General features: G+C 43.7%; 1 protein-coding gene across 3 annotated transcripts in view; it reads left to right on the top strand.

Moving 5' to 3' along the window:
• ilrun (inflammation and lipid regulator with UBA-like and NBR1-like domains) overlaps positions 1-26,936 on the top strand; it is a 75,149-nt gene that overhangs the window by 4,981 nt on the left and 43,232 nt on the right. For all 3 annotated transcript variants that reach the window (XR_008725383.1, XM_055654473.1, XM_055654474.1), the window contains exon 2: positions 17,094-17,248. Coding sequence is in view for 2 of the 3 variants with exons in the window: in XM_055654473.1 (XP_055510448.1) it covers positions 17,094-17,248 (155 nt within the window). In the remaining variant the exon portion in view is untranslated. The remainder of the gene's footprint in view (positions 1-17,093; positions 17,249-26,936) is intronic.

Here is a 26,936-nt window from a genome sequence, read left to right as displayed (position 1 = left end):
AAAGGTCTTGTGGGCAGATGAGATGAAGATTAACATATCAGAGTGATGGCAAGAGCAAAGTATGGAGGAGAGAAGAAACTGCCCAAGATCCAAAGCATACCACCTCATCTGTGAAACAGTGGTGGGGGTGTTATGGCCTGGTATGTATGGCTGCTGAAGGTAGTAGCATATTGAATTCTGAAGTGTATAGACACATCCTATCTGTTCAAGTTCAAACAAATGCCACAAGACATTGGCTGGCGGTTCATTCTACAGCATGACAATGATCCCAAACATACTGCTAAAGCAACAAAGGAGTTTGAAAAACTAAAAAATGTTTTTTTCTTGAGATGTCATCACCCGATCTGAACCCAATTGAGCATGCCTTTTATATGCTGAAGAGAAAATTAAAGGCTACTAGCCCCAAAACAAGCATAAGCTAAAGACGGCTGCAATACAGGCCTGGCAGAGCATCACCAGAGAAGACACCCAGCAACTGGTGATGTCCATGAATTGCGGACTTCAAGCAGTCATTGCATGCAAAGGATATGCAACAAAACACTGAACATGACTACTTTCATTTACACGACACTGTTTATTTGGGACATTTGCTGTGTCCCAAACATTATGGTGCCCTCAAATGGGGGATTATGTATAAACATTGCTGTAATTTCTACATGATGAAATCAAATGTATAAAAATGGCCTTTATTAAAATCTGACAATGTACACTTTAACTACGTGATTTTTTTTTTCTATTACAAATCTCAAATTGTGGAGTACAGAGGCAAATAAATAAATGATGGGTCTTAATCCCAAACATTATGGAGGGCACTGAAGATGGAGTTCCAGGATTTATTCAATTGTAACATTGGAGGATTGACATATTTCCGAATCAAAGTGATCTTGGAAAGAACTTGCAGGTGTTGCTTGGTTGATTAGTAGGCCAGGATGTTACAATCCCTAAGATTTCACTACAATTGACATTCTTGGGTATGACCACTAGGTGAATTTGTTAACAATCAAACACATCTTCAGTTGTGTACCTCAATGTCACTGGGTGTTTAGGCCTTTTATCACACGACACCCTCAGTCGAGGCAGGCCCACCGCAGGTTGACCAGACCTGGGTGTGTCTTATTGTTAGCCTCTAGATGGTCACGTGGCAGCCCAGACAGCATCTTTCCTCTTCAGCCACGGATAGTGACTGCTCCGGCGGCATTGGCAAGTTCTTTTATTGCCCTCCTTTGTGCCTGCTCTTTGACTCCTACTTCCTTCAGGAGCCTTGTGGTGGAACTGGCTACAAAGCCCCTGCACCCCACCTCCACTGGACACACCTTACACTCCAACCTCTCTCCTCTGCCTCTGCTGCAAGGTTTGAATATCAAAGCTTTTTCCTTTCATAAGCCTCGTCCACAGCCTCCTCCCATGGGACCGTCAGCTCAATGATGAAAACACGCCGACAGGAGTTGGACCAGAGAACGAGGTCTGGTCGCAGGTTGGTAACTGCGATTTCAACTGAGAACGAAAGCCTCTGGCCTCTGACACGCATTTCCCAGTCCCTGGCTGCATTCAGTGGGTGTGAGTTGAGAGGCGAGCGGTTAGTTCTCGGTTTCTCTCCTTTCCGGATGAAGGATGGTATTTGTGGGAATGTTATCTGGGCATTGATAGGCATGGCATTGGTGGTAACTCTATTGCACTCGAGTTCAGCTGCCAAACACCTCAGCACCTGGTTGTGTCGCCAGATGTATCTGCCTTGTGTTAGGCTGGCCTTACAACCGACCTGATCCTATGTGTTTGTCCTTCAACCTGGTAAAATTTGTGGAAATTGACGGTGCTGTTAAATAAGACTTTTTGAACTAATACAATACAATACATTATGGAGATGATGCAGTGCAGTTCTAATGCATCAGTGATTTTTGGAGTGAGTGAACAACTTGGGTTGAGATGAAATAAATTAAATATCCAAGTTGGATTATGACAAGAATCTGAAGCTGCTTTTACAGTTCTGTTTGAAATATGTGTTACAAATAGTGGCTGCATTAGTGATAATTTTTCAAAACTGCTTAGATTCTGGAGTAGTTCCTGAGGATTGGAGGGTAGCTAATGTAACCCCACTTTTTAAAAAGGGAGGGAGGGAGAAAACGTTAGAATTACAGACCAGTTAGTCTAACATCGGTAGTGGGGAAACTGCTAGAGTCAGTTATTAAAGATGGGATAGCAGCACATTTGGAAAGTAGTGAAATCATTGGACAAAGTCAGCATGGATTTACGAAAGGTAAATCATGTCTGACGAATCTTATAGAATTTTTCGAGAATGTAACTAGTAGAGTGGATAAGGGAGAACCAGTGGATGTGTTAGAGCTGGACTTTCAGAAGGCTTTCGACAAGGTCCCACATAAGAGATTAGTATACAAACTTAAAGCACACGGTATTGGGGGTTCAGTATTGATGTGGATAGAGGACTGGCTGGCAAACAAGAAGCAAAGAGTAGGAGTAAACGGGTCATTTTCAGAATGGCAGGCAGTGACTAGTGGGGTACCGCAAGGCTCAATGCTGGGACCCCAGCTATTTACAATATATATTAATAATTTGGACGAGGGAATTGAATGCAACATCTCCAAGTTTGCTGACGACACAAAGTTGGGGGGCAGTGTTAGCTGTGAGGAGGCTGCAAGGTGACTTGGATAGGCTGGGTGAGTGGGCAAATGCATGGTAGATGCAGTATAATGTGGATAAATGTGAGGTTATCCACTTTGGTGGCAAAAACAGGAAAGTAGACTATTATCTGAATGGTGGCTGATTAGGAAAAGGGGAGATACAACGAGACCTGGGTGTCATGGTACACCGGTCATTGAAAGTAGGCATGCAGGTGCAGCAGGCAGTGAAGAAAGCGAATGGTATGTTAGCATTCATAGCAAAAGGATTTGAGTATAGGAGCAGGGAGGTTCTACTGCAGTGAGACCACACCTGGGAGTATTGCGTACATCTGAGGAAAGACATTCTTGCCTTAGTGAAGGTATGAAGATAGTACAGTGAAGGTTCACCAGACTGATTCCTGGGATGTCAGGACTTTCATATGAAGAAAGACTGGATAGATTCGGCGTGTACTCGCTAGAATTTAGAAGATTGAGGGGGGATCTTATAGAAACTTACAAAATTCTTACAGTGTTGGACAGGCTAGATGCAGGAAGATTGTTCCCGATGTTGGGGAAGTCCAGAACAAGGGGTCACAGTTTAAGGATAAAGGGGAAAATATTTAGGACCGAGATGAGAAAACATTTTTCACACAGAGAGTGATGAATCTCTGGAATTCTCTGCCACAGAAGGTACTTGAGGCCAGTTCATTAGCTATATTTAAGAGGGAGTTAGATATGGCCCTTGTGGCTAAAGGGATCAGCGGGTATGGAGAGAAGGCAGGTACAGGATACTGAGTTGGATGATCAGCCATGATCATATTGAATGGCGGTGCAGGCTCGAAGGGCCGAATGGCCTACTCCAGCGCCTATTTTCTATGTTTCTAAAGGCTCCCCAAGTCACAGAGGATGTAACTTGTGTAAATACGACAATGCAAATCCTCCCATAGAATTTTTAAATAATCTTTCATTATCTCAACGTTACGTGATGATCATTAATGACTGGATACAGTATGTGTTTCATGAGGTAAATAATGGGTAGTGTTGGTATGAATATTCAATTAAATGAAAGAATTACAGAAAATGTGCGCAGAGCAATAATAGGTAGCTAATAAAAATGGACATTTATGAAATGAAAAATGGGCTGTTCTCAGGAATAACTTGTGTCACTTCGGAACTGTATGTAACGGTTCCTATTATAATTCGATCCTATGTTTCTTTTTAATTGGACTTTTAGCTTAGCCTAAAATTGTTTGATGGTGTTATCCGGAAGAAAGAGAATTCATGTTAAGTAAATATATGCTGTAGTCTTAATTTTATTTACCCAAAACTCTTAAATGATGGTATCAATTTTTAGTCAAGAAGACATTCAGATCCACAGTGTTAAAATGGTATATGCAGATTTTGAAGCAGGATTATTGGCTCAGGTGCCATTATCTATTTAGAAAACTTCAGTCAGATTTCCAACTTTGGCAAAGGTTTTTGTCCACTGTCCATGGATTAGCTTTCATGTCTGCAATTGCCTGAGGATGGATTTATTCAGTGATGGGCAGGTGGAAACGTATTCATTTGGCCAATCTGGTATAAGCAAAAGGCTGCCCAGTGCCTCTGGGGCTTTGTGGTATTTTCTTGGGACCAGTTGTAGTGTTTTGTTTGGAACATTATTCCTTTGTTTGTGTTCCTTCTGGATGATTTATGAATAAATCTCAATAAATAGTATACATATTGTATTCAAACCTCCCTACGTGGGTTGCACTGTATTATTTGAGAGTTAAATGTGTTTTTCATAAAGTTATTTTTTAATTAACTAGTAAAAGCTTATGCTGTGAGTAAGAAATGCAGGGATGATTGAAAGCATAAGGAGCATGTATGTTGGATGACTTGCATGAAGCTTCAATGCCTGGGAATTTGGAAGCATAGTCCAGTGTAGTTTTGACGATAAAGATGGTGGAGTTGGAGTCTGGGGGGAGATATACTAACTATAAAAATTGGTGGAATAATTCTCATTCTTAAATAAATTGATTTAGGAAGAAATTGAAAAGTGGGGTTGTGTGATTTTAGGGGAATAGGATTGGGAAAGTGTTGAAAGCCTTTGTATTGTGCAGTGAAAATATAGCTGATCTGTGAGTGGTATCCGTACACTTGCCTTTCTTCACCATTTCAATAAATTTATCTTGTTACCAAGCATTTGTTAATCTCAGATTTTAATATTAATGATTGATTTTGCACCAATTGCCATTTGCACAAGAGTTCAACATTTCTATCGGCCTCTAAATTGTGGAACTGTTTACAACTTTACTCTGAAATGTCTGGCTGCAATTGTAAATTACCTTGCCAGATCAATAATTTGCCTTCAATTCCACAAGCTGAAATTTTGGCTAAGATTCTTAGGGTGGACAGTCAGATGGCTTCTGGCAATGCATATAAATAACATCCAAAGTCACCTCCCTTTACGTCATTTCGCAAAATATCACTTTTGTTTGTCGGGCATCACCTGACATGCATCAACCGATCGATGTTGGCTGATTCTAATCAGTTGAAACATTTTCAAGTGTGTTGTTACTCCATGCTTTATTCGAGCTTCTTTTTTATAATTCCTTGACAGCAGATGTTTGACCAGCAGGTCTCTAATTCTCTCTGTAGGCATTGCTTAAACAACAGAATGACAAGCAGATTTCTAATCTGAAGGAACAGTTTTGGAATAGATGACAAAACTGTTGAAGGATTTTTTTCAGGGCATCCAAAATATTATTTATTTTCAAAATCTTGCGATTAATGTAATCTGGGTATTTGTTGCATTATTTTATTATATTAATTAATTTTGCTTACATTATTTTTGACATGCTTTATCCCTGGTTTCATTGGGGTTTTTTTGCTCAAGATTCCAGCATCGGCAGATTCTTGAGTCTCCCTGGGTTTCGATATAGGTTTCTTGACAAACTTGCCTTTTCTTTACTGTAAGCGTTGGTTTAATAAGTGCATCATTCAACACGTATGCCATTTTTCTTAATTTGATATGCAATAACTTGTGATTCATTTTTTGGGGCCAACATTGCGCTTGTTCATTTTCTTCTTCCACGGAAATTGAAAGATTAATAGTTCTAGATTTGGTCATCTTGCCGGATTGCAGTTCATTTTGCAACTTTTTTTGTCTCATTTTCTGCTATACAGATCCTGATGTTCAATCTTGTCATCTACCATAAGTGTATTTCTCGAGGAAGGCTTTTGATATGTATTGATCTTCCTTTGTAGAGCAGAAATATTGGAATGAGGATTGTTACATGAAGCAGTAGCATCAATTGTGGTACTTCACAAATCACCATAATTAACATTGTTCACAGATATGAGGGTATTTGCTCCACTTCCATCCTAGTGCTCTGATCTTGATCTACTGGACAAAGTGCAGGTAAACAGGACTTGCTCGTACTGTAACAAGATTCCCATTAACTGGTTGAAGATGAACCAGTTAATAGGAACCTTGCAACTTCAAGAGTGTTTCTTTGGTTGACTGCCTCTGCTATGTGATCCTGTTGGTGCCTGATCAACATAGAATATTTAATGACTGGAGTTCATGGTCTGTGACATAGTCATGGGACTTCTAACAATGCTAGAAGTGGATGGAAGCTCCTGCTCCCAATTATTATCTGGTGATTATGTTTGTGGGGGAATGGCAGCCTAATGGCTCCACAGGTTGTGCCTATGCTTCACTGCTCCAGTAACCTGGCTTTTGATCCTGATCTTTGTTACTGTCTGGTGTTTGAACATTCTCTCTGTGATGCTGTCATGGGACTCTGGTTTTCTCGTATTCCTAAGATATGATATTTGATAGGTTTCTTTTGTCCTGTTAAACTTATCCTTGTTGCGGTTAAGTGGTGAAAGAATCAGTGGGGAGTTTGAGAATGGGTTGAGTAGGGAATTGAAATATTGCGATAACCCAGAGTTGGTAATGACTCGGTGTAAAATGGCCTATTGTGTTGTAAGGGCATACCATACTACACTTTGGCCCAGTGATGATCATTTGTTATTAGTGTGACCATATAATTGCTCCTGCGTGAAGGTTATTAGCAAAAAAGTTTCAATGGCAGTTGATTAGTACGTATGAGCGAATTATTTGTAGGAACATAAGGAAGAAAAGGGATTGCTCTCCAGGACATGGCATGGATTTGATAGACTCAATGACCTCATTCGTTGTATGTTTTTACATACTTGGCAAATAAATAATTACAATACAATATAATTCTGTCATTTTTGACATTTACCTGGTGTTCACTGTCCTCCCTTATAACAGTGGTATAGCAACTTTTCTGCAGGCAGATGTGGAGGTTAAATTGGCGTCATGGTCATAATAAAATCTAAATTTTATTAGTTATTTAAGTTATGACATCGGATAGAAGCTGCATACCAAATCTCGTTGCACTCATGCGCAATGACAATAAAAGATATTATTATTATTATTACTACAGGTGCACAACCTTTTATCCGAAAGCCTTGGGACCGGACACTTTTCGTAATTCAGAATTTTTCGGCTTTCGGAATGGAAGATTTTTAGCGTAGATTTTAACGGCTGGCGCAGTGGCAGAGTGCTCGCTCATATCCGCAAGGTCGCAAGTTTGCGCCTCGATCCCGGCAGTTACTCGATCGCGAGTTTGAGTCTTCAATGTAGTTTTTTCTTGCAGAATAGGAGAGATAGGGAGGGTTAGGCTGGGATCATTCTCTGCGAGATGATCTTAGTGCGGGAGACAAGTGTAGGAGAGGTGTACTGACTGTGTGGGCAGAACTGTGCCCACCATTCTCAAACGCCGCTGTGTCTCCCTGTCCCTCCAACTCCAGAGGAAGCCGCTCCCCGATGGGCCGCTACGGCGACAAGTGGCAGTTCGCCCACAGCCCGAGCTGCGCCCCCTCATCCGCAACCCGAGTTGGAGCAGGGCTGGGCTAGAGTTGCTGCTGGCTGTGAGTCTCTGGGATCTCCGTGCTTGCAGTGGGCCTGGGGGTCGGTGTCCCGATGAGGGGGCGCAGCTCGGGCTGTGGGCGAACTGCCACTTGTCGCTGTAGCGGCGCATCGGGGAGCGGCTTCTGGTGGTCCTGACGTCTCTCAGCTCCTGTCCAGGGGGATGGCCGGAGACGTCAGGACCAACAAGAACCCGCTCCCCGATGCGCCGCTACAGCGACAAGTGGCAGTTCGCCCACAGCCCGAGCTGCGCCCCCTCATCCGCAACCCGGGTTCCTCTGGAGTTGGAGCGGGGCTGGGCTAGAGTTGCTGCTGGCTGTGAGTCTCTGGGATCTCCGTGCTTGCAGTCGGTGTCCCGTTGGCCCTGACGTCTCCGGCCACCCCCCTGGAATGGAGCTGAGACTGGGAACTTTACCGCCCTTGCCCCCTCCCTCTGCAACTGCAAACAACCCCACAGTTCCCAGCAAAGATCTCAGCTATAAGATCCCCAGTCTCAGCTCCTGTACAGGGGGGTGGCCGGAGACGTCACAGCCCGAGCTGCGCCCCCTCATCCGCAACCTCAAGACCAAGACGCACCTTGCACACCATCAGCTTCGGTCCCTACGGGGAGCGTGTTCCTCTGGAATTGGAACGTGGCTGGGCTGCTGCTGGCTGTGGGTCTCTGGGATCTCCGTGCTTGCAGTGGGCCTGGGGGCCGATGTCCCATTGGTCCTGACGTCTCCGGTGACTGGCACTGGCTCCGACGTGAGGGCAGTGCAAAGCCCCCGCGCCGGTGCAATGGGCGGGGAGCTGGAGAGGGGAGGGAAGGGGTCACACATATGGCCGGGAAGCAGAGGGGTGTAGGTGGGGTGAAACTGAAGGGAGCGACAATTTGCTGCTGCCTGCCCGCTGAGTTAAAAAGTTCCCACGCAAGACTCACGATACACTGTGTATCGTGAGTCTGCCGTGGGAACTTTTTAACTCAGCGGGCAGGCAGCAGCAGATTGTAAATTATTAACCCTCCCGCGCAATATACCCTCACCTTCTCTTTTATGAATGGGGATTTAGTTCCCCTTTCTTCGAGGACCGACCGGAGGTTCCGCTGTCACCTCTGCGGGCCGCCCTCGGTGAACGTCTTCAAGGACCTTTCTTCAAGGACCGAAAAAATGTCGCTATTCGGAGCTTTTCGTTATTTGGATCGTCGGATAAAAGGTTGTGCACCTGTATTATTATTATGGTCAGCACAGACACCGTGGATGGAAAGGCCTGTTACTGTTCTATGTAAACAAGCAAAACATTGAAAATTGACATTGACAGATTCAGTGAACAGCAAAATAATGGCAGATTTTATTCAACGTGTGGGTTGAGATATTGATTTTTAGATCCAGGAAATGCCAAATATTTATTTAACGGTGAGGGAATAGAGATGTGGCAAGTTAATCTGTATCCAAAGATCATTGTGTGAGGCAACTGGTTGGTTTTAAAGTACATTTTATGATTTCATGAAATTTAGTTTTTATCTTGACTAAAGATGTTTTGTAGAACTTTGCTTTGTCCCACTTGGAATACAGTTGTTCAGCTGTGGGAAATCACACTTTTAGTAAATTAGTACTTTGCATCTGTTTTTACCAATGAGAAGGACATGAAGGCTAGTGAGATCAGTTTGGAGAATACTAATGTACAAGAGCCATTACGTCATGATGCAGCTTTTTAAGACTTTGGTTTGGCTGCATTTGGTGTATTGGGTGCAGTACTTGTCATCCCAATACAGGAAAGATAAGGAGGCTTTGGAAAGGTTGCAGAGGAGGTTGAGCAGAATGATGGACACAAGGCTGGAGTAACTCAGCGGGTCAGGCGTTTCGGGTCGAGACCCTTTTATCCCTGGATAAGGGTATTGTAAGAGATGTTGGGCAGACTTGGACTGTTTTCTCTGAGAGAAGTAAACAATTATTGTAGCAGTCGGGCTTTTTTCAGCGTGGGAATATCAAAATTCAAAGGTTTCAAAGGTCTTTTATTGTCAAGTACCAATTAAGATAGTGATATGCGAATTTAAATACGAAAAAAAAAGCAACAACTTACAATATGTGCAGGAGTAGGCCATTCGGCCCTTCGAGCCAGCACCACCATTCACTGTGATCATGGCTGATCATCCACAATCAGTACCCCGTTCCTGTCTATTCCCCATATCCCTCGACTCCGCTATCTTTAAGAGGTCTATCTCTCTCTTTGAAAGCATCCAGAGAATTGGCCTCCAATGCCTTCTGAGGCAGAGAATTCCACAGATTCACAACTCTCTGGGTGAAAACGTTTTTCCTTGTCTCCGTTCTAAATGGCCAACCCCTTATTCTTAAACTGTGGCCCCCGGTTCTGGACTCCCCCAACTCGGGAACATTTCCTGCCTCTAGCGTGTCCAATCCCTTAATAATCTTTGATGTTTCAATAAGATCTCTTCTCATCCTTCTAAATTCCAATGTACACAACCCCAGTTGCTCCATTCTTTCAACATAAGACAGTCCCACCATCCCAGGAATTAATAGCAAGAATGTCCTTCCTCAAATTTGGAGGGATTTATTGTTGCTTTTTTTTTTTTCGTATGGCTGTATGATAATTCGCATATGGCAACTGCACATAATACTCCAGATGTCTCACCAGAACCCTGGTACAACTGCAGAACAACCTCTTTGCTCCTATACTCAACTCCTCTTGTTATGAAGGCCAAAACGCCATTAGCTTTCATCACTTCTCTGCTGTACATGCATGCTGTTTAAGAAGGAACTACAAATGCTGGAAAATTGAAGGTAGACAAAAATGCTGGAGAAACTCAGCGGGTGCAGCAGCATCTATGGAGCGAAGGAAATAGGCGACGTTTCGGGCCGAATCCCTTCTTCAGACTGATGTAGGGTGGGGAGAAGAAAGGAAAAAGGAAGAGGATGAGCCAGAGGGCTGAGGGAGAGCTGAGAAGGGGAGAGCCGAGACAGCAAGGGCTACTGGAAATTGGAGCATTCAATGTTTATGCCGCTAGGGTGCAGACTGCCCAAGCGGAATGTGAAGTGCTGCTCCTCCAATTTCCGGTGGTGCTCACTCTGGCCATGGAGGAGGCCCAGGACAGAGAGGTTGCATTCAGAATGGTGGGGGGGGAGTTGAAGTGCTGAGCCACCGGGAGATCAGGTTGGTTAATGCAGACAGAGCGGAGGTGTTAGGCAAAACGATCACCAAGCCTATGCTTGGTCTCACCTGCATGCTTACTTTCAGTGACTTATGAACAAGGACACCCAGATCTTGTTGTACTTCCCCTTTTCCTAACTTCACCATTCAGTTAATAATCTGCCTTACTGTTTTGCCACCAAAGTGGACAACCTCACATTTATCTGCATTAAACTGCATTTGCCATGCATCTGTCCACTCAACCAACCTATCCAAATCACCCTGCATCCTCATTGCATCCTTCTCACAGTTCACACTACCACCCAGCTTTGTGTCATATGCAAATTTGCTAATGTCACTTTTAATCCCCTCATCTAAATCATTAATGTATATTGTAAATAGCTGCGGTCTCAGCACCAAGCCCTGCGGTACCCCATTAGTCGCTGTCTGCCATTCGTAAAAAGGACCTGTTAATCTCTACTCTTTGTTTCCTGTCTGCCAACCAATTTTCTATCCATGTCAGTACCCTACCCCAATACCATGTGCTCTAATTTTGCCCACTAATCTCCTATGTGGAACCTTATCAAAGGTTTTCTGTAAGTCCAGGTACACTACATCCACTGGCTCTCCCTTGTCCATTTTCCTAGTTACATCCTCAAAAAATTCCAGAAGATTAGTCAAGCATGATTTCCCCTTCATAAATCCATGCTGACTCGGACCGATCCTGTTACTGCTATCCAAATGTGCTGCAATTTCATCTTTTTAAATTGACTCCAGCATCTTCCCCACCACCGATGTCACGCTAACTGTGCTATAATTCCCTGTTTTCTCTCTCCCGCCTTTCTTAAAATGTGGGATAACATTAGCTACCCTCCAATCCACAGGAACTGATCCTGAATCTACTGAACATTGGAAAATGATCACCAATGCATCCACTATTTCTAGAGCCACATCCTTAAGTACCCTGGGATGCAGACCATCTAGCCCTGGGAATTTATCAGGCTTCAGTCCACCCAACAGCATTTCCTGCCTACTGGGAATTAGACAAGACACATAACTACATAAAAGTTAACATAAACATCCACCACAGCGGATTCCTCACTCTGATGGAAGGCAAAACAGTCCAATCTTTGACCTCTTTATTCTCCCGGGGTCGGGGAAGTCGAACCATCTGCAGTCGGGGCGATCGAAACTCCCGCAGCTGGTGGTCGAAGCTCCTGAGTCGGGGCGATTGAAACCCCCACGTCGGGGCGGTCGAAGCTCCTGCGGCTGGGAGTTCCCGAAGTCGGCCTCTGACCAGAGACCGCGAGCTCCGTGAGGTTAAGTTTGCAAGCACCCACGATTGGAACTCCGATCCCTGGCAAAGGGATCGTGAGCTCTGCGATGGTAATTCCGCAGGCACCCATGGTGGAGCTCTCAAAAGTCGGTCTCCAGCAAAGGCTGCCAACTCCTCGATGTTAGGCCACAGTGTGGACGGAGATAAAATACGGAACAAAATCGCATCTCTGTCGAGGTAAGAAATTAGAAAAAGTTTTCCCCAACCCCCCCACTCCCCACATAAAACAATCTAAAGAACACTAAAAACATACATTTAACACACACTATTAATGCACAAAGAAGGAAGGAACAGGCGGCCTGTTGGCGAGGCAGCCATTGCTTGCGCCACCCGGTGGTTCAAGTTTAAAGGAGATGTGTGGGGCAAGTATTTTTCAGAGGGTGGTGAAGGCCTGGAATGGGAGGCAGATATGATATTTAAGAGACTTTTGGATAGGCACATGGATATGCAGCGAATTGGGGGATATGGATTATGTGCAGGTAGATAAGAATTGGTCTGGGTATCATGGTCAAGGATCGCAAACTTGCCCGCCTCCAGACCGGTCCTTCCACTTACACTCCTCCACTCGACCGCCCGCAGACCCAGGGCTCAACCGCTGGCCCGCGCTGCCTGCCCGAACACCACGAGGCCGAGACTCGCGATGCCATTGCTACCTCGAAGAGCAGCACCAACACTCACCGCCTTCCCGGCCGATCTCAGGCCCGGATCACCGAAGATGCCGCCGTCGTCACCCTTCACAGCCTCTCCGGGGCTGCTGCTGCCGACCTTCACCGTTTCCCAGGGGCCACAACTGCCGCTGCCGCCGACCTTCACCGCCGACCCTTTCTGCCTCCCTGGCCCTCCGCTGACCGGGACTACCGCCGCTTTGTCCGCTGACCCGGACTCCACTCCCCGCGGGCCTCCGCCAGCGACTCTGCCGACCCTCGCCACTCCACTGCCCACCAGCGAGCCGCAACTGTTGCCTTATTCGAATCCCAGGCTCAACACCGGGCCCACAGTCTCCACAATGCAGACTCCCACACCACGGGGCCTGGCTGTGCTGGGTCCTACTCCTCCCCCATTCCTACAAGGAACCTCAGTGGGGGTTCCACTGGGTCTTCCTCTTCCCCTTTTAGCCAGGTGACCCCAGCTACCCCCCCACCTATACAATAATTCCCATGCCCCCCCCTCCTCCCCATGCCACCCACCGTCCTCCCCACCAGACATTGGCTCGGCCTCCATCTACTCACCTGCCCTCATCTGACCTCAACCCCCAACGTTGCCATGTGTTCACCATTCGTCCCCCTGACCTCCCCCTTTCTGATACAGAACGGTCTGTCCTCAGCAGAGGCCTCGCCTTTGTTCCCCTCTGCCCCCACCACAACATTGTCCAGATCCACCACGATGTGGAGCTCTTCTTCCGTCACCTCCTCCTCCGGGCCTTTTTCTATGGGAAGAAGTCTTCGCAACCCAGTGATGACCCCTTCTCCCGTCTCCAATGGACCCACTCCTCTTGGACTACCCAGAATGGCCCTCTACCTTCTTTAGACCTTTTCATTTCCAACTATCCGTGGGACATCAACCGCCTCAAAATTTTCCACTCCCCTTGCTCGCTCTAACCTCTCCCCACCTGAACGTACAGCCCTCCGCTCACTCTGCAGCAACCCCGACTGGATGATCAATCTCGCCAACAAGGGAGGTGCTGTGGTAGTTTTGCACGCCAACCTCTACCGGATTGAGGCCCGGCGACAAATCTCAGACACCTCCTCCTACTTATCCTTGGACCATGACCCCACAGACGAGCGCCAGGCCTTAATCTCAAGCACCGTTACTGATTTCATCACTTCCGGCTCTCAACCCTCTAAAGCCTCCAGCCTTATAGTTCTGCAGCCCCGCACGGCCCGATTTTATCATCTCCCCAAAATCCACAAACAGAACTGTCCTGGCAGATCCATTGTACCTGCTTGTTCATGTCACACAGAATTAATTTCCACATACCTCGACTCCATCCTATTTCCCCCCCCCGGTCCAATCCCTCCCTACCTATGTCCAAGACACCTTGCACGTTCTTCGTCTCCTCAGTGACTTCTGTTTCTCACTCCTTCCTCTTCACTGTGGATGCCCAGTCGCTCTCCACTTCCATCGCCCACCAGGAGGGTCTTAAAGCTCTCCATTTTTTCCAGGACCGCAGAACCAGCCAATTTCCGTCTACCAATACTCTCTTCCGCCTAGCAGAGCAGGTCCTTACCCTCAACAACTTCTCCTCTCACTTCCTCCAAATCCAAGGTGTAGCTATGAGCACTTGCATGGGCCCCAGCTATGCCTGCCTCGTTGTAGGGTACGTACACTGGCCCTATCCCCGAACTCTACCCCTGCTACATGGACGACTGCAATGGTGATACCTCCTGCACCCATGCAGAACTCACTGACTTCATCAACTTCACGGCTAATTTCCATCAAATTCACTTGGACCATCTCCGACATCTCACCTTCTTCATCACAGGAAACAGACTATTGAACGACATCTACTGCAAACCTACTGACTCCCATAGCTGTCTTAACTACACTTCTTCCCGCCCTGTTTCCTGTAAAGTCTCTATCCCCTACTCCCAATTCCTCCATCTACGCCGCATCTGCGCCCAGGATGAGGTGTTTCATATCATCCTGGAGATGTCCTTATTCTTTAGGAAACAGGGGTTCCTCTCTTCCATTATAGATGAGGCCCTCGCTAAGTTCTTCGCTATATCCTGCAGCTCCGCTCTTACTCCACCACCCCCCATTCGTAACAAAGACAGAGCCCCCCCCTCCCCCTTGTCCTCATCTTCCACACCATCAGCTGTAGCATACGGCATAAAATCCTCCAACATTTTCGCAACCTCCAATGGGATCCCACTACTGGCCACATCTTCCCATCTCCACCCCTTTCTGCTTTCCACAGAGACCATTCCCTCTGAAACTCCCTGTTCAAATCGTCCCTTCCCACCCAAACCAACCCGTCCCCAAGAACTTTCTACTGCAACCGCAGGAGATGCAACACCTGTCCCTTTACCTCCCCCTTTGACTATTCAAGGACCCAAACAGTCTTTCCAGGTGAGGCAGAGGTTCTCTTGCACCTCATCTACTGTATCTGCTGTTCCAGCTCTACATCGGCAAGACCAAGCGCAGGCTCGGCGATTGTTTCACTGAACACCTCCGCACAGTCCGTCCTAACCTACCTGATCTCCCGGTGGCTCAGCTCTTCAACTCCCCCTCCCATTCCCAATCTGACCTTTCTGTCCTGGGCCTCCTCCATTGTCAGAGTGAGGCCCAACGCAAATTGGAGGAATAGCACCTCATATTTTGCTTGGGTAGTTTACGCCCCAGTGATGTGGACATTAAGTTCTCTAAATTCACATAGCCCTTGCTTTCTCTCTCCATCCCCTTCCCCTTCCCAATTTTCCCACTAGACTACATTCTATCTTTGTCCCACCCCCTCCCGTGACATCAGTCTGAAGAAGGGTATCGACCCGAAACGTCGCCCATTCCATCTCTCAAGAGCTGCTGCCTCACCCACTGAGTTACTCCAGCATTTTGAGTAAACGAAGATATCTCCTCATGCTGATCCATACATCCAATGCTTTTGGTGTTGTACGAAACTGTAACTGAACATTACACCTCAAAGCCACAACCGTGAAAGCACACTTGCACCAATGTTGTCACGTGCAAAGTGCTAACGCACAGTAAAATTATTTTTCTTGCAAATAGTCCCGTAGAGTATTGCCATACCCCTGATCCCCGTTTAGCAAGTGTATACAAATAGTCTACTGCTCCTAAGATAAACACAAAATGCTGGAGTAACTCAGTGGGCCTGGCAGCATTTCTGGATGGAAGGTATGGGTGACGTTTCGGGTCGAGACTCTTCTTTAATCTACTGAGCCCGCATGCAGGAGGTTTCACCTTCTGCCGCCATTTTACAAGTCCACGCTCTAGATCTTATGAGCGGTGCCCGATCCAGGCAAGTCCCGGGATGTTGCTCGCCTCCATTCATCACCTTTCTTGGATGCAACATCCCTCTCGCATGTCCATCTTTATTCCACAGGGGGTGCCTCCAGCAGCCGACCACGAGGTTGCGACCGGCCAGACCCCGGATCCCCCTCCTCTCGTACCTCCTTGCTCCTTGCCTGTTGTGTCTGATGTCATTAACTGCTTCTCCTCCCAGTCTTTGGGGGCCGAGTTGGGGCCAGCACGACAACCTCCCAGCCACGGTCCGCTGGATCCAACGAGCAGCAGAACAACTCGGCAGCTTGAATATGTACAGTGTCCTCCATAATGTTTGGGACTAAGACCCATCAATTATTTAGTTGCCTCTGTATTCCATGATTTGAGATTTGTAAAAAAAAAAAAAGCACATGTGGTTAAAGTGCACATTGCCGGATTTTAATAAAGGCCATTTTTATACATTTTGGTTTCACCATGTAGAAATTACAGCAATGTTTATACATAGTCCCCCCATTTCAGGGCACCATAATGTTTGAGACACAGCAATGTAATTTAAATGAAAGTAGTCATGTTTCGTATTTTGTAGCATATCCTTTGCATGCAATGACTGCTTGAAGTCTATGATTCATAGACATCACAAGTTGCTGGGTGTCTTCTCTGGTGATGCTCTGCCAGGCCTGTATTGCAGCCATCTTCAGCTTCTGCTTGTTTTGGGGGCTAGTCCCCTTCAGTTTTCTCTTCAGCATATAAAAGGTATGCTCAATTGGGTTCAGATCATGTGATTGACAGCCACTCAAGAATTGGCCATTTTTTAGCTTTGAAAAACTCCTTTGATGCTTTAGCAGTATGTGAAGTGCAGAGGCAAATAAATAAATGATGGGTCTTTGTCACAAACATTATGGAGGGCACTGTATGGTTATCAGACTTTTGCATGCCATTCTTCTTTTCTTCGACTTTTGATCTACCATTTTCATCTCTTTTACAGTGTAATTCCTATTCTACTTTCCATTCTCATGATGGCATTTAAAGTTATTTTTCTGTGAATTTATAAGCCTGTCCTCGACAAATTGCCTACATTTTTTTTTATCAGATAATTGAATTCCGTTTTGTCTTTCAGGAATTTGCAGGCCGCCATTGGTGCTTACTATGACTTTGAGAGCCCAAATATAAATGCACCTTCTATGTCATTTGTAGAAGATGTTACAATAGGAGAAGGGGAGTCTGTACCACCTGACACTCAGTTCACCAAAACATGGAGGATACAGAATACAGGTAATTATTCCCCTAGCACAGGTAATGTTGAGTGTTGTAATTCTACCAAGTTTATTGATTTTACCACATAAAATGTGGGATAAATAAAAACATATCCCACCAGAGCATTTCATTAATTGTGTATGCATGCTTTATATTGCAATGTTCTTTATCGAGTCCGGGGGGGATGTGACAGATATGTCCCCTGAATTTGATAAATAGATAAAATAGACAAAAGATAAAATAGCTGTATATTAGGACACTTCTGCAAATTACAGCATTGAACTTATCCAATGTCTCTCCAGTACCCAAAGATCAAGGACACAATATGACATACTAGTGTTGGTTTACTCCAATACTAACTTGAAGAAACACTGATGAATGCCTGTTGTTAGAAACATATTGTATGATTTACTACAAGGAATGCTTTGCTTATTCAAAAGATGTTAAGCATTCCCATATAGTTATATGCAGGTACTTTCGTCTTTAATTCTTTGAATAGCCTTTAACATAATCTATTAATTCACCTATCAAAAAGTTGTTGATTATGATGGCCCTGTCCCACGGTACGAGTTCATTCCAAGAGCTCTCCCGAGTTTGCCCTGATTCGTACTCGGTAATGGTCGCTCGACGGTACTCGGGGCTCTCGTGGACATTTTTTAACATGTTGTAAAATCTTCACGAGTCTTCCGGAACTTACCTGCCGTTAGTGAGTCCTCCCGAGTACCTGCCGTTAGCGTTATGAGCTGCTAAGAGATGTCCCCGAGCTCCGATGTACCCAGTACGTTCATTCTCCGTGCTTACCACGAGTTTGATTTTTTTAAAACTCGGGAGAGCTCTTGGAATGAACTCGCATCGTGGGACAGGGCCATGCCTCCTTGGTCATTGTCTTCAAGGCACATTGCTCCTGTTCCCACTTCTTGACTTGCAGTCTTGTCGATGATGCTTATTCATTTAAAAAAAAAAAAATGTTTCTATGATTCATTCCAGACAAAACGTTTAGACAGATTTCCAGATCTTCACCATTCTCTGGATAGGGCAATAAATCCCTCAGATCCTTCTACCGTATGGGTTAAATCTTTGCCATATTGTTATTATTATTATTATTTATTTTTTATTATTCACCTTCTACCATATGGAAATTTCCTCCACATTATTTTACACAACGCAATGAAATCTCTCCTAATTCTGTTACAAATGAAACAGTAATATGAAAACCTTTCTTCATAACTAAAATGCTTCAGCCCTAGCTGCACACTTTTAGGTTTAATATATTCCTCCCTCGAGTCCTATTATCAAAGAAAGGATATAATATCACCAGAGCCGTGGCTCTATTTTAGTTAGGGCCAATTTAGTATTGGCATATCTTGCTGTGGTTGGGTGAAGGCCAGGTGGATGTGCAAAAGGTCACTGTCTGCAGAACATGGTGCTGTGAACAAATTACAGGACTGAAATAAGATACTGGGAGTCAGTGCAGGTCAGCAAAGATGGTGTAATGTAGGATAGGTGATTTAATGTAGATTGTTAGTAGGAAGGCCTTTGTAAGATAAGATATGCAGTAGATTGTGGAGATAGTCGGCAAGAAAGGAAGAAATGGAGAAAGCAGATCGCAGTGGTTGTGACGATTTAGTTTTACTCATGGGACAAGTGTTTCATAGCATGTGATAGTTAAGACATTGAAACAAAGCATGGTGGTGGAATGTACACAAAATTGCTAGAGAAACTCAGCGGGTGCAGCAGCATCTATGGAGCGAAGGAAATAGGCGACGTTTCTGGCCGAAACCCTTCTTCAGACATGGTGGTGGAATAATCTGTTCCAATATCTCTTCAATAAGAAAGTGAATTTCTCTTTATATAAGAAAAGATCATTCTGATTTTAGTTCCGCCAAAGTGAGTTGTGATAAAGTCATCGCATTATTATGAACTTCCAGAGTAAAAATAGGATTAAGATGCTGCATTGGATTAGTTAAAGTTTAGTGAAATAGGGGCTCTGTCTATATTTAGAAGTTGAAAAGTCAGTTAAGAAATTTGTGCCTCGGATATGGGTGGGCAAGAGTCCAAACTTAATATATTCCGACCAGTTGGAGTAAAAACAAAGCAGAGTTGGATGCTGATTGTACCAGGACCCACCAACAATATTAAACTGTCATGAATGAAAAGAAAAGTCAGTACTGGAAATCTGAATTAAAATCAAAACATTGGGTACATTCAATTCTCAAAGGATATTTAACCTGAAACATTCATTCCGTTGCTCTTTCTGCATTTGCTGCGAGGCCCTGTATGAATTTCTATTTCATTGCTCTTATTTTTTTACATGGGCATTGCCATTATAATATTTGCATTTTATATACATAATGGTAAAGTGTAGGCATATAAATCTGACATTTCATAATTGCACTTTCAAAAAATGTGAGCACGAATGGTTCTCTAGGGGTAGTTCACAAATACAACTGTGGCACAGTAAAATGAAATATTGGCAGTGTGTTCAGCTGTTGCTGAGCCTGGACGTTACACTTTTCAGGCTCTTGTACCTTCACAATGGCAGGAGTGAAATGAGAATGGCTAGGATGTAGGTCTCTGATGATGCAGCACCTTCTGTTGATCCTTCGATGGTGGTAAAGTCAGTACCCTTGATGGACTGGGCAGTGTTCACCACTTTTTTAAGTCTTCGTTGCTCCTGGGGGTTCGAGGTGCTGAACCAGGTCATGATGCTCTCTACTGTACACCTGCAGAAGTTCGTGAGTATTCGTCGACATACCAAATCTCCCCAATCTTCCCAAATCCCAATCCCAAGAAAGCTCAAGGATAGAAGGACTTTATTTTGTGACTGCATCAATGTGCTGGGTCCAGGACACATCTTCAGAGATGTGCACGCCCAGTAATTTGAAGTTTTTGAGACACCCCACCACCTTCCCGTCGATGATGACAGGTTTGTTGATCCTCAGCCTTCATCTTCGTTAGTACACATTATGGGTACAGATGTGGATTCAAAATTGGTTAATAGACAGCAAATAAAATTGAAATAAGGAGGTCATTTTCAGGGTGGCAGGTTTTGACAAGTGGGGTGCTGCAGGGATCAATGCTGGGGCCTCTGCTGTTAACAATCTCTGTTAAAGATGTGGCAAAGGAGATCAAGTCTAATACATCCAAATTTACTGTCAATACAAAACATTTTGGGAATTAATTGAATATTCAGCAGGGTATTGGTTGGTGAATTGACCAGGCAACTGCATAGCACAAGATTGGTATTAGTCTCTTGTTATATGTACTGAGATGCAGTGAAAGCTTTATGTACTGTAGTCAAATCATTCTACACATGAGTACAAACAAACTATACACAACTGCAACAGGTGGTGCAAAGAGAAAAATACCAGAATGCAGTGTTAGTGTGATAACCTAACAATCACAGAGACAGTGCAGACTAAAAAAATGCAAGGTCCGCAGTGAGGTATATTGAAAGATTGGGAGTTCACCCTTACTCAAGGTTATAAGATTCTCATCTTTGGTAGATATAATCAAAAGGTTGTGTTTTCATTGGAAGGTGCAAGCATGAAAGATGTTGGTGTTTAGAGCAACCTGTGTGTCGTTGTACACAAATTGATGAAAATTAATATGTAGATTTTGAAGTCAATTTGGCAGGTAAATGGCCTTCATTTGATGAGATTGCATCTGGGATATGGTGTGAAGCTCTTGTTTCCATCATAAAGAAGGGTGGATGTGATTAGAGGGGGTGTAGCAAAGAATCATGGGGTTGATTTCTGGATGATGGGTTTCGATGTGCGGAATAGTTAAATGGAATTGGTCAGTACTCTGGAATTTGGGAGAATGAGAGATAATCCCGTTGAAATTATCGTCCATGATCATTCTCAACATTGGTGCCTCACAAGGATGCGTATAGTGAAAGACTTGGATAGAGTGGATGTGGAGAGGATGTTTCCAGTAGTGGGAGAGTCTTGGACTTGAAGTTATAGCTTCAGAATTAAAGGATGTTCCTTTAGGAAGGAGATGAGGAGGAATTTCTTCAGTCAGAGGGTGGTGAATCTGTGGAATTATTTGCCACAGAAGGATGTGGAGGTCATCAATGGATATTTTTAAGGTAGAGATAGATAGATAGATTCTTGATTAGTACAGGTGTCAGGGGTTATGGGGAGAAGGCAGGAGAATTGGGTTAGGAGGGAGAGATAGATCAGCCATGATTGAATGGTGGAGTAGACTTGATGGGCCGACTGGCCTAACTGCTCCTATCACTTATGACCTTATGAAACGTGCAATATTTTGGGGAAGGCATGACAGTATAGATGTGGAGTTGAAATGGCGTATAGAATAAGAGGTTAAAGACTTAAAATAAGGCAATGGCCATTTGAGGCAGGTGAGAAATGTCATTTAAGCACAGAGTAATTGGAATTGTGCAAGATGCCATGGAGGCTCAGATGCTGAGTATAGTTTGGTTTAGTTTATTATTGTCATGTATACCGATGTGCAGTGAAGAACTTTTGTTTAGCGTGCGATCAAGTCAAAGAAAATGCTATGCATGAATACAATCAAGCCATCTGCAGTGGACAGATAAAGGATAAAGGGAACAACATTTATTGCAAGACATTACTTTGAAGTCTGAAAAAGCTATTTAAGATACCTCAAAGGTCTCCAATGAGGTGGATGGGAGGTCAGAACTGCACTTGAGCTGATGAGAGGACCATTCATTTGCCTGATAACAGTTGGAAAGAAAGTGTTCCCAAATCTGGACGTGTACGTTTTCAAACATCTGTACCTCCTGCTCGATGGGAAGAGGGAGTGACCAAGGTGAGACCGGTCTTTGATTATGCTGGGCAGCCTTACCAGTGCAGCGTGAAGTGTAGATGGAAGGGAGGCTGGTGTTGTGTGATGGTCTGGGCTACATCCACAATTCTCTGCAATTTCTTCCAGTCTTGGATGGAGCAATTCCAAAACGAGGCTGTCATGCATCCCTATAAAACGTTTTCTACGGCACATCTGTAGGAGTGGGTGAAGGTTGTTGGGGACATGCAAACTTCCTAAGCCCTTTAAGGATGTAGAAGTGTTGGTGTGCTTGCTTGGCCATAGCTTTGATGTGGCTACTCCAGGAAAATTGCTGGTGATATTTATTCTATGAAACAAAGCTTTCAACCATTTCTACTTTGGCACCATCAATGTAGACTTGCTTTGTTTCCTGAAGTCAACAACTAGTACCTTTATCTTGTTGAATTTGAGGCAGACATTGCTGTCTTGGCACCAAGTTACAAGGTTCTCTACCTCCTTTCTGCACTCCTTTGTGTCATTGTTCAATATCCAGCCCACTAAGGTCATGTCGTCTGTAAACCTGCAGATTCAGTTGAACTGGCATTTGGCTGCACATTCGTGGGTCTATCGGCAGCATAGACGACGGCTGAGAACACATCCTTGCGAGGCTGCAATGTTGAGAATTATCATGGAGGATAATTTGTCACCTATCTGATTGTTGTCTGTGGGTCAGGAAATCAAGGGTCCAGTTCCAAAGAGCAGTGCTGCCTCCAAGTTATATGAGATTGGAGATGTGCTTGGTTGGGATTATGCTATTCAAAACTGCTATTTTGTAATTCAGTAAAATAATGTATGAAAATATTATTGGATTGGAAAAGTCCTGGAGAGCATGTGTACATGCACATGAGAGATCAAAGGTAACCTAGGCAATTGTGCCAAAAAAGTAAAATTTACATTTCATTGGCCATTGTGCCTTTGTTCGCCTGATTTTTAGTAAATGCCAATTTTGTCCCTTGCCTGAAGCCACACTGTTAAAACATCTCTTTAATCATATTTGTCCCTCGTAGAGTAACAAAAGATTCTAGCTGAGTTACTCCAGCATTTTATATCTATCTTTGGTATAAACCGGCATCTGCAGTTCCTTTTTATTGTGTTTTGACTGCTCCACTGAGGTCTCTTCAGGATATGCCTACTTTGAAGTAGTTTTCCTCCTCTCTTCGGGCGTTCTGTGAGACCCTCTCTCACTGCTCCACTTTCTTTCTCCACCCCCTCCTTATTCTTTTCTAAATGTGTGTTACTCCAAATTAGACTTCACAAATCACTGGTTGGAACTTAGCCAGAGAAATGTAACACTCATTCGGCATTTATATTTCTGTTGCAGCTAAGGATCCAATATGTTTATAATTTATCGGGTCATTATCAGAGTTTGTGTGTATATCCCCGGGATTGAAAATGTCAGTTGTGACTCTGTTGGCAGGATTCGTCTTCTGGGTCAGAAGGTTACTATTTGAAATAGCACTTAAGAAACATGACACACAGCACAGAGTGCTACACTAATTCGTTCATTGACTGCAACCTATTTCAGTATATCAGAGAAGAACTTAATCAAATTAGTAAAATTAGCTTTGACACAAGCACAAATAATTTTACTAGAAATTGATTGCACACATGAGGCAATTCAGCCACAAATTGAGGTTTTTAAGATATCTCACATTTCCCAATTCTTGGACTATTGAATTAAAATTCTTATTGTTAATTTTTTTGTTGCTGAAGATTTATTTCAGGTTTGCTGCAACAATACTCATGAATTGCCAAACTTATTTTCTGCTGGGTACTTTAATGGTTAGTTTCTCACAGCTTTCTCTGCAATTGGAGATGCAATCTTTGCTTGGAGATAACAAATTGTTATGATGTAATTCTTAGTTTGATTTTTCTGTATTCATAATTAGAAAAATAACTGAAATATTCTCCCACGGGGAATGAATTTTAGTATTTCAATCAAAATCAGGATAGCTCTTATTTTTAAACAGACCAGTTTAAGGTTGAGGAAATTTTAATTTTAAGTATTATCAGGGAAATGAGTTTTTTCGTTTGATAAAATCTACCAATAATAAATATGGTTCAGTTTATGTAATGTATATTGTTCATTTCATAACAATATTGTCTCCATCGAATAATCCAGTCTTGGTCTTTACCCACAATCTTGCAAATTATTTGATTAACTGATCAACCTTTTGGAAGCCTTAACGGACTTAATTTCTATTATCCCAAAGAGCAGAGTTTCTGTTAAAAAGCACAGTTCCCTTTTCTTTTCAAAAATAAAATCTGCAAATCTCCCTTTATCTCTTGTTTGCTGGTTCTTGGGCCATGTTATAATAAAGCATTCTCTTTTTTTATTTTGTAATGCATATTGATTTTTTATGTCGAATCACATCTTTTCTTTTCAACCTCATCTTCGCGAGTCTAATGTGAAGATGACAGTCGTCATCTTTTGAGCCATTCGAGTAAATCGTTTCTGCATCTTCTAGGATGTTCACGTATTTCCACAAGTGTGACCAGAATTGGAAGTAATTTTCTGGTGTGTGGTCTTGCCAATGTTGTGTGAAGGTTCAACATCCCAATTTCACTGCATTTGTGTATATGGTTCTATTTATGAACTTTCCTTTTAGTCTGTTATTTTCTGCGAAAGCTTTGTTGTATTAAATTTTATTTGTCAGTTGTATGGGATTTGTTATGATCCTAATTATCCTATGTATATTAAGTATTATATGCAGATAGCGAGTCTTGACACTGCCACCCATCTCCAAATCGTAGATAAACATTGCATTAAATACCCTGAACACTGCAGAATACAGTGCCTTCAGAAAGTATTCAGACCCCTTCACTTTTTCCACATTTTGTTACGTTACAGGCTTATTCTAAAATGGATTAAATTCATTTTTTTAAATTATCAATCTGCACACAATCTACACACAATACCCCATAATAAAAAAAATGAAAACAGGTGTTAGAAATTTTTTCAAAGTAATTAAAAAGAAATAACTGAAATATCACATTTACATTAGTATTCAGAACCTTTACTCAGTACTTTGAGGCACCTTTGGCAGCGACTACAGCCTCAAGTCTTCTTGGGTATGACGCTGCAAGCTTGGCAAACTTGTATTTTGGTAATTTTCTCCCATTCTTCTCTGCAGATTCTCTCAAGCTCTGTCAGGTTGGATGGGGAGCGTCGATGCACAGCTATTTTCAGGTCTCTCCAGAGATATTCGATCAGGTTCAAGTCCGGGTTCTGGCTGGGCCATTCAAGGACATTCACAGACTTGTCATGAAGCCACTCCTGCGGTGTCTTGGCTGTGTGCTTAGGGCCATTGTCCTGTTGGAAGATGAACCTCTGCTCTAGTCTGAGGTCCAGAATGCTCTGGAGCAGGTTTTCATGAAGGATCTCTCTGTACTTTGCTCCGTTCATCTTTCACTCGATCAGATCATCTTTCACTCGATCCTGACTAGTCTCCCAGTTCCTGCTGCTGAAAAACATCCCCACAGCATGATGTTGCCACCACCATGCTTCACCGTAGGTATGGTATGGCATGGCCAGGTGATGAGCGATGCCTGGTTTCCTCCAGACTTGACGCTTGGCATTCAGGCCAAAGAGTTCAATCTTGGTTTCATCAGATCAGAGAATCTTGTTTCTCATACCTTTTGGCAAACTCCAAGCGGGCAGTCATGTGCCTTTGAGGAGTGGCTGCCTTCTGGCCACTCTACCATAAAGGCCTGATTGGTGGAATGCTGCAGATATAGTTGTCCTTCTGGAAGGTTCTCCTATCTCCACAGAGGAACTGGAGCTCTGTCAAAGTGAACGTCGGGTTCTTGGTCACGTCCCTGACCAAGGCCCTTCTCCCCCAATTGCTCAGTTTGGCCGGTCGGCCAGCTCTATAAGGAGTCCTGGTGGTTCCAAAATTCTTCCATTTAAGATGGCGGAGGTCACTGTGCTCTTCGGGACCTGCAATGCTGCAGAAATTGTTTTATACCCTTCCCCAGATCTGTGTCTCGAGACAGAATCCTGTTTCGGAGGTCTACGGACAATTCCTTCGTCTTCATTGCTTGATTTTTGCTCTGACATGCACTGTCAACTATGGACAGCTGTGTGCCTTTCCAAATCATGTTCAATCAATTTAATTTACCACTGGTGGACTCCAATGAAGTTGTTGAAACATCTCAAGGATAATCAATGGAAACAGGATGAACCTAAGCTCAGTTTTGAGAGTCATAGCAAAGGGTCTGAATACTTATGTAAATGTGATATTTCAGTTATTTCCTTTTAATTACTTTGCAAAAATGTTGCTTCTTCATTCTGGAGTATTGTGTGTAGATTGATGATTCAAGCATTTAATTCATTTTAAAATAAGGCTGTAATGTAACAAAATGTGGAAACAGTGAAGGGGTCTGAATACTTCAAGATTCAAGGGAGTTTATTGTCATGTGTCCCAGATAGGACAATGAAATTCTTGCTTTGCTTCAGCACAACAGAATTATAGAAGGCATGAATATGGAACAGATCAGTGTGTTCATATACCATTGTATAAATATATACACACTTGAATAAATAAAACAGATAAAGTGCAAATAAACAGATAATGAGCTATTAATGTTCAGAGTTTTGTTTGAGTTGAGTTCAATAGCCTGATGGCTGTGGGGAAGTAGCTGTTTCTGAACCTGGTCGCTGCAGTCTTCAGGCTCCTGAACCGTCTACCTGAAGGTAGCAGGGAGATGAGTGTGTGGCCAGGATGGTGTGGGTCTTTGATGATACTGCCAGCCTTTTAAGGCAGCAACTGCGATAGATCCCCTCGATGGTAGGGAGGTCAGGGCCGATGATAGACTAGGCAGTGTTAACTACTTTTTGTAGTCTTTTCCGCTCCTGGGCGCTCAGGGTGCCAAACCAAGCAATGATGCAACC

The sequence above is a fragment of the Leucoraja erinacea genome, chromosome 24 (genome assembly GCF_028641065.1).
Source record: "Leucoraja erinacea ecotype New England chromosome 24, Leri_hhj_1, whole genome shotgun sequence".
Classification (NCBI taxonomy): Eukaryota; Metazoa; Chordata; class Chondrichthyes; order Rajiformes; family Rajidae; genus Leucoraja; species Leucoraja erinaceus.
The sequence above is the reverse complement of the archived record's forward strand: the minus strand, read 5'-3'. Positions and strand labels throughout refer to the sequence as shown.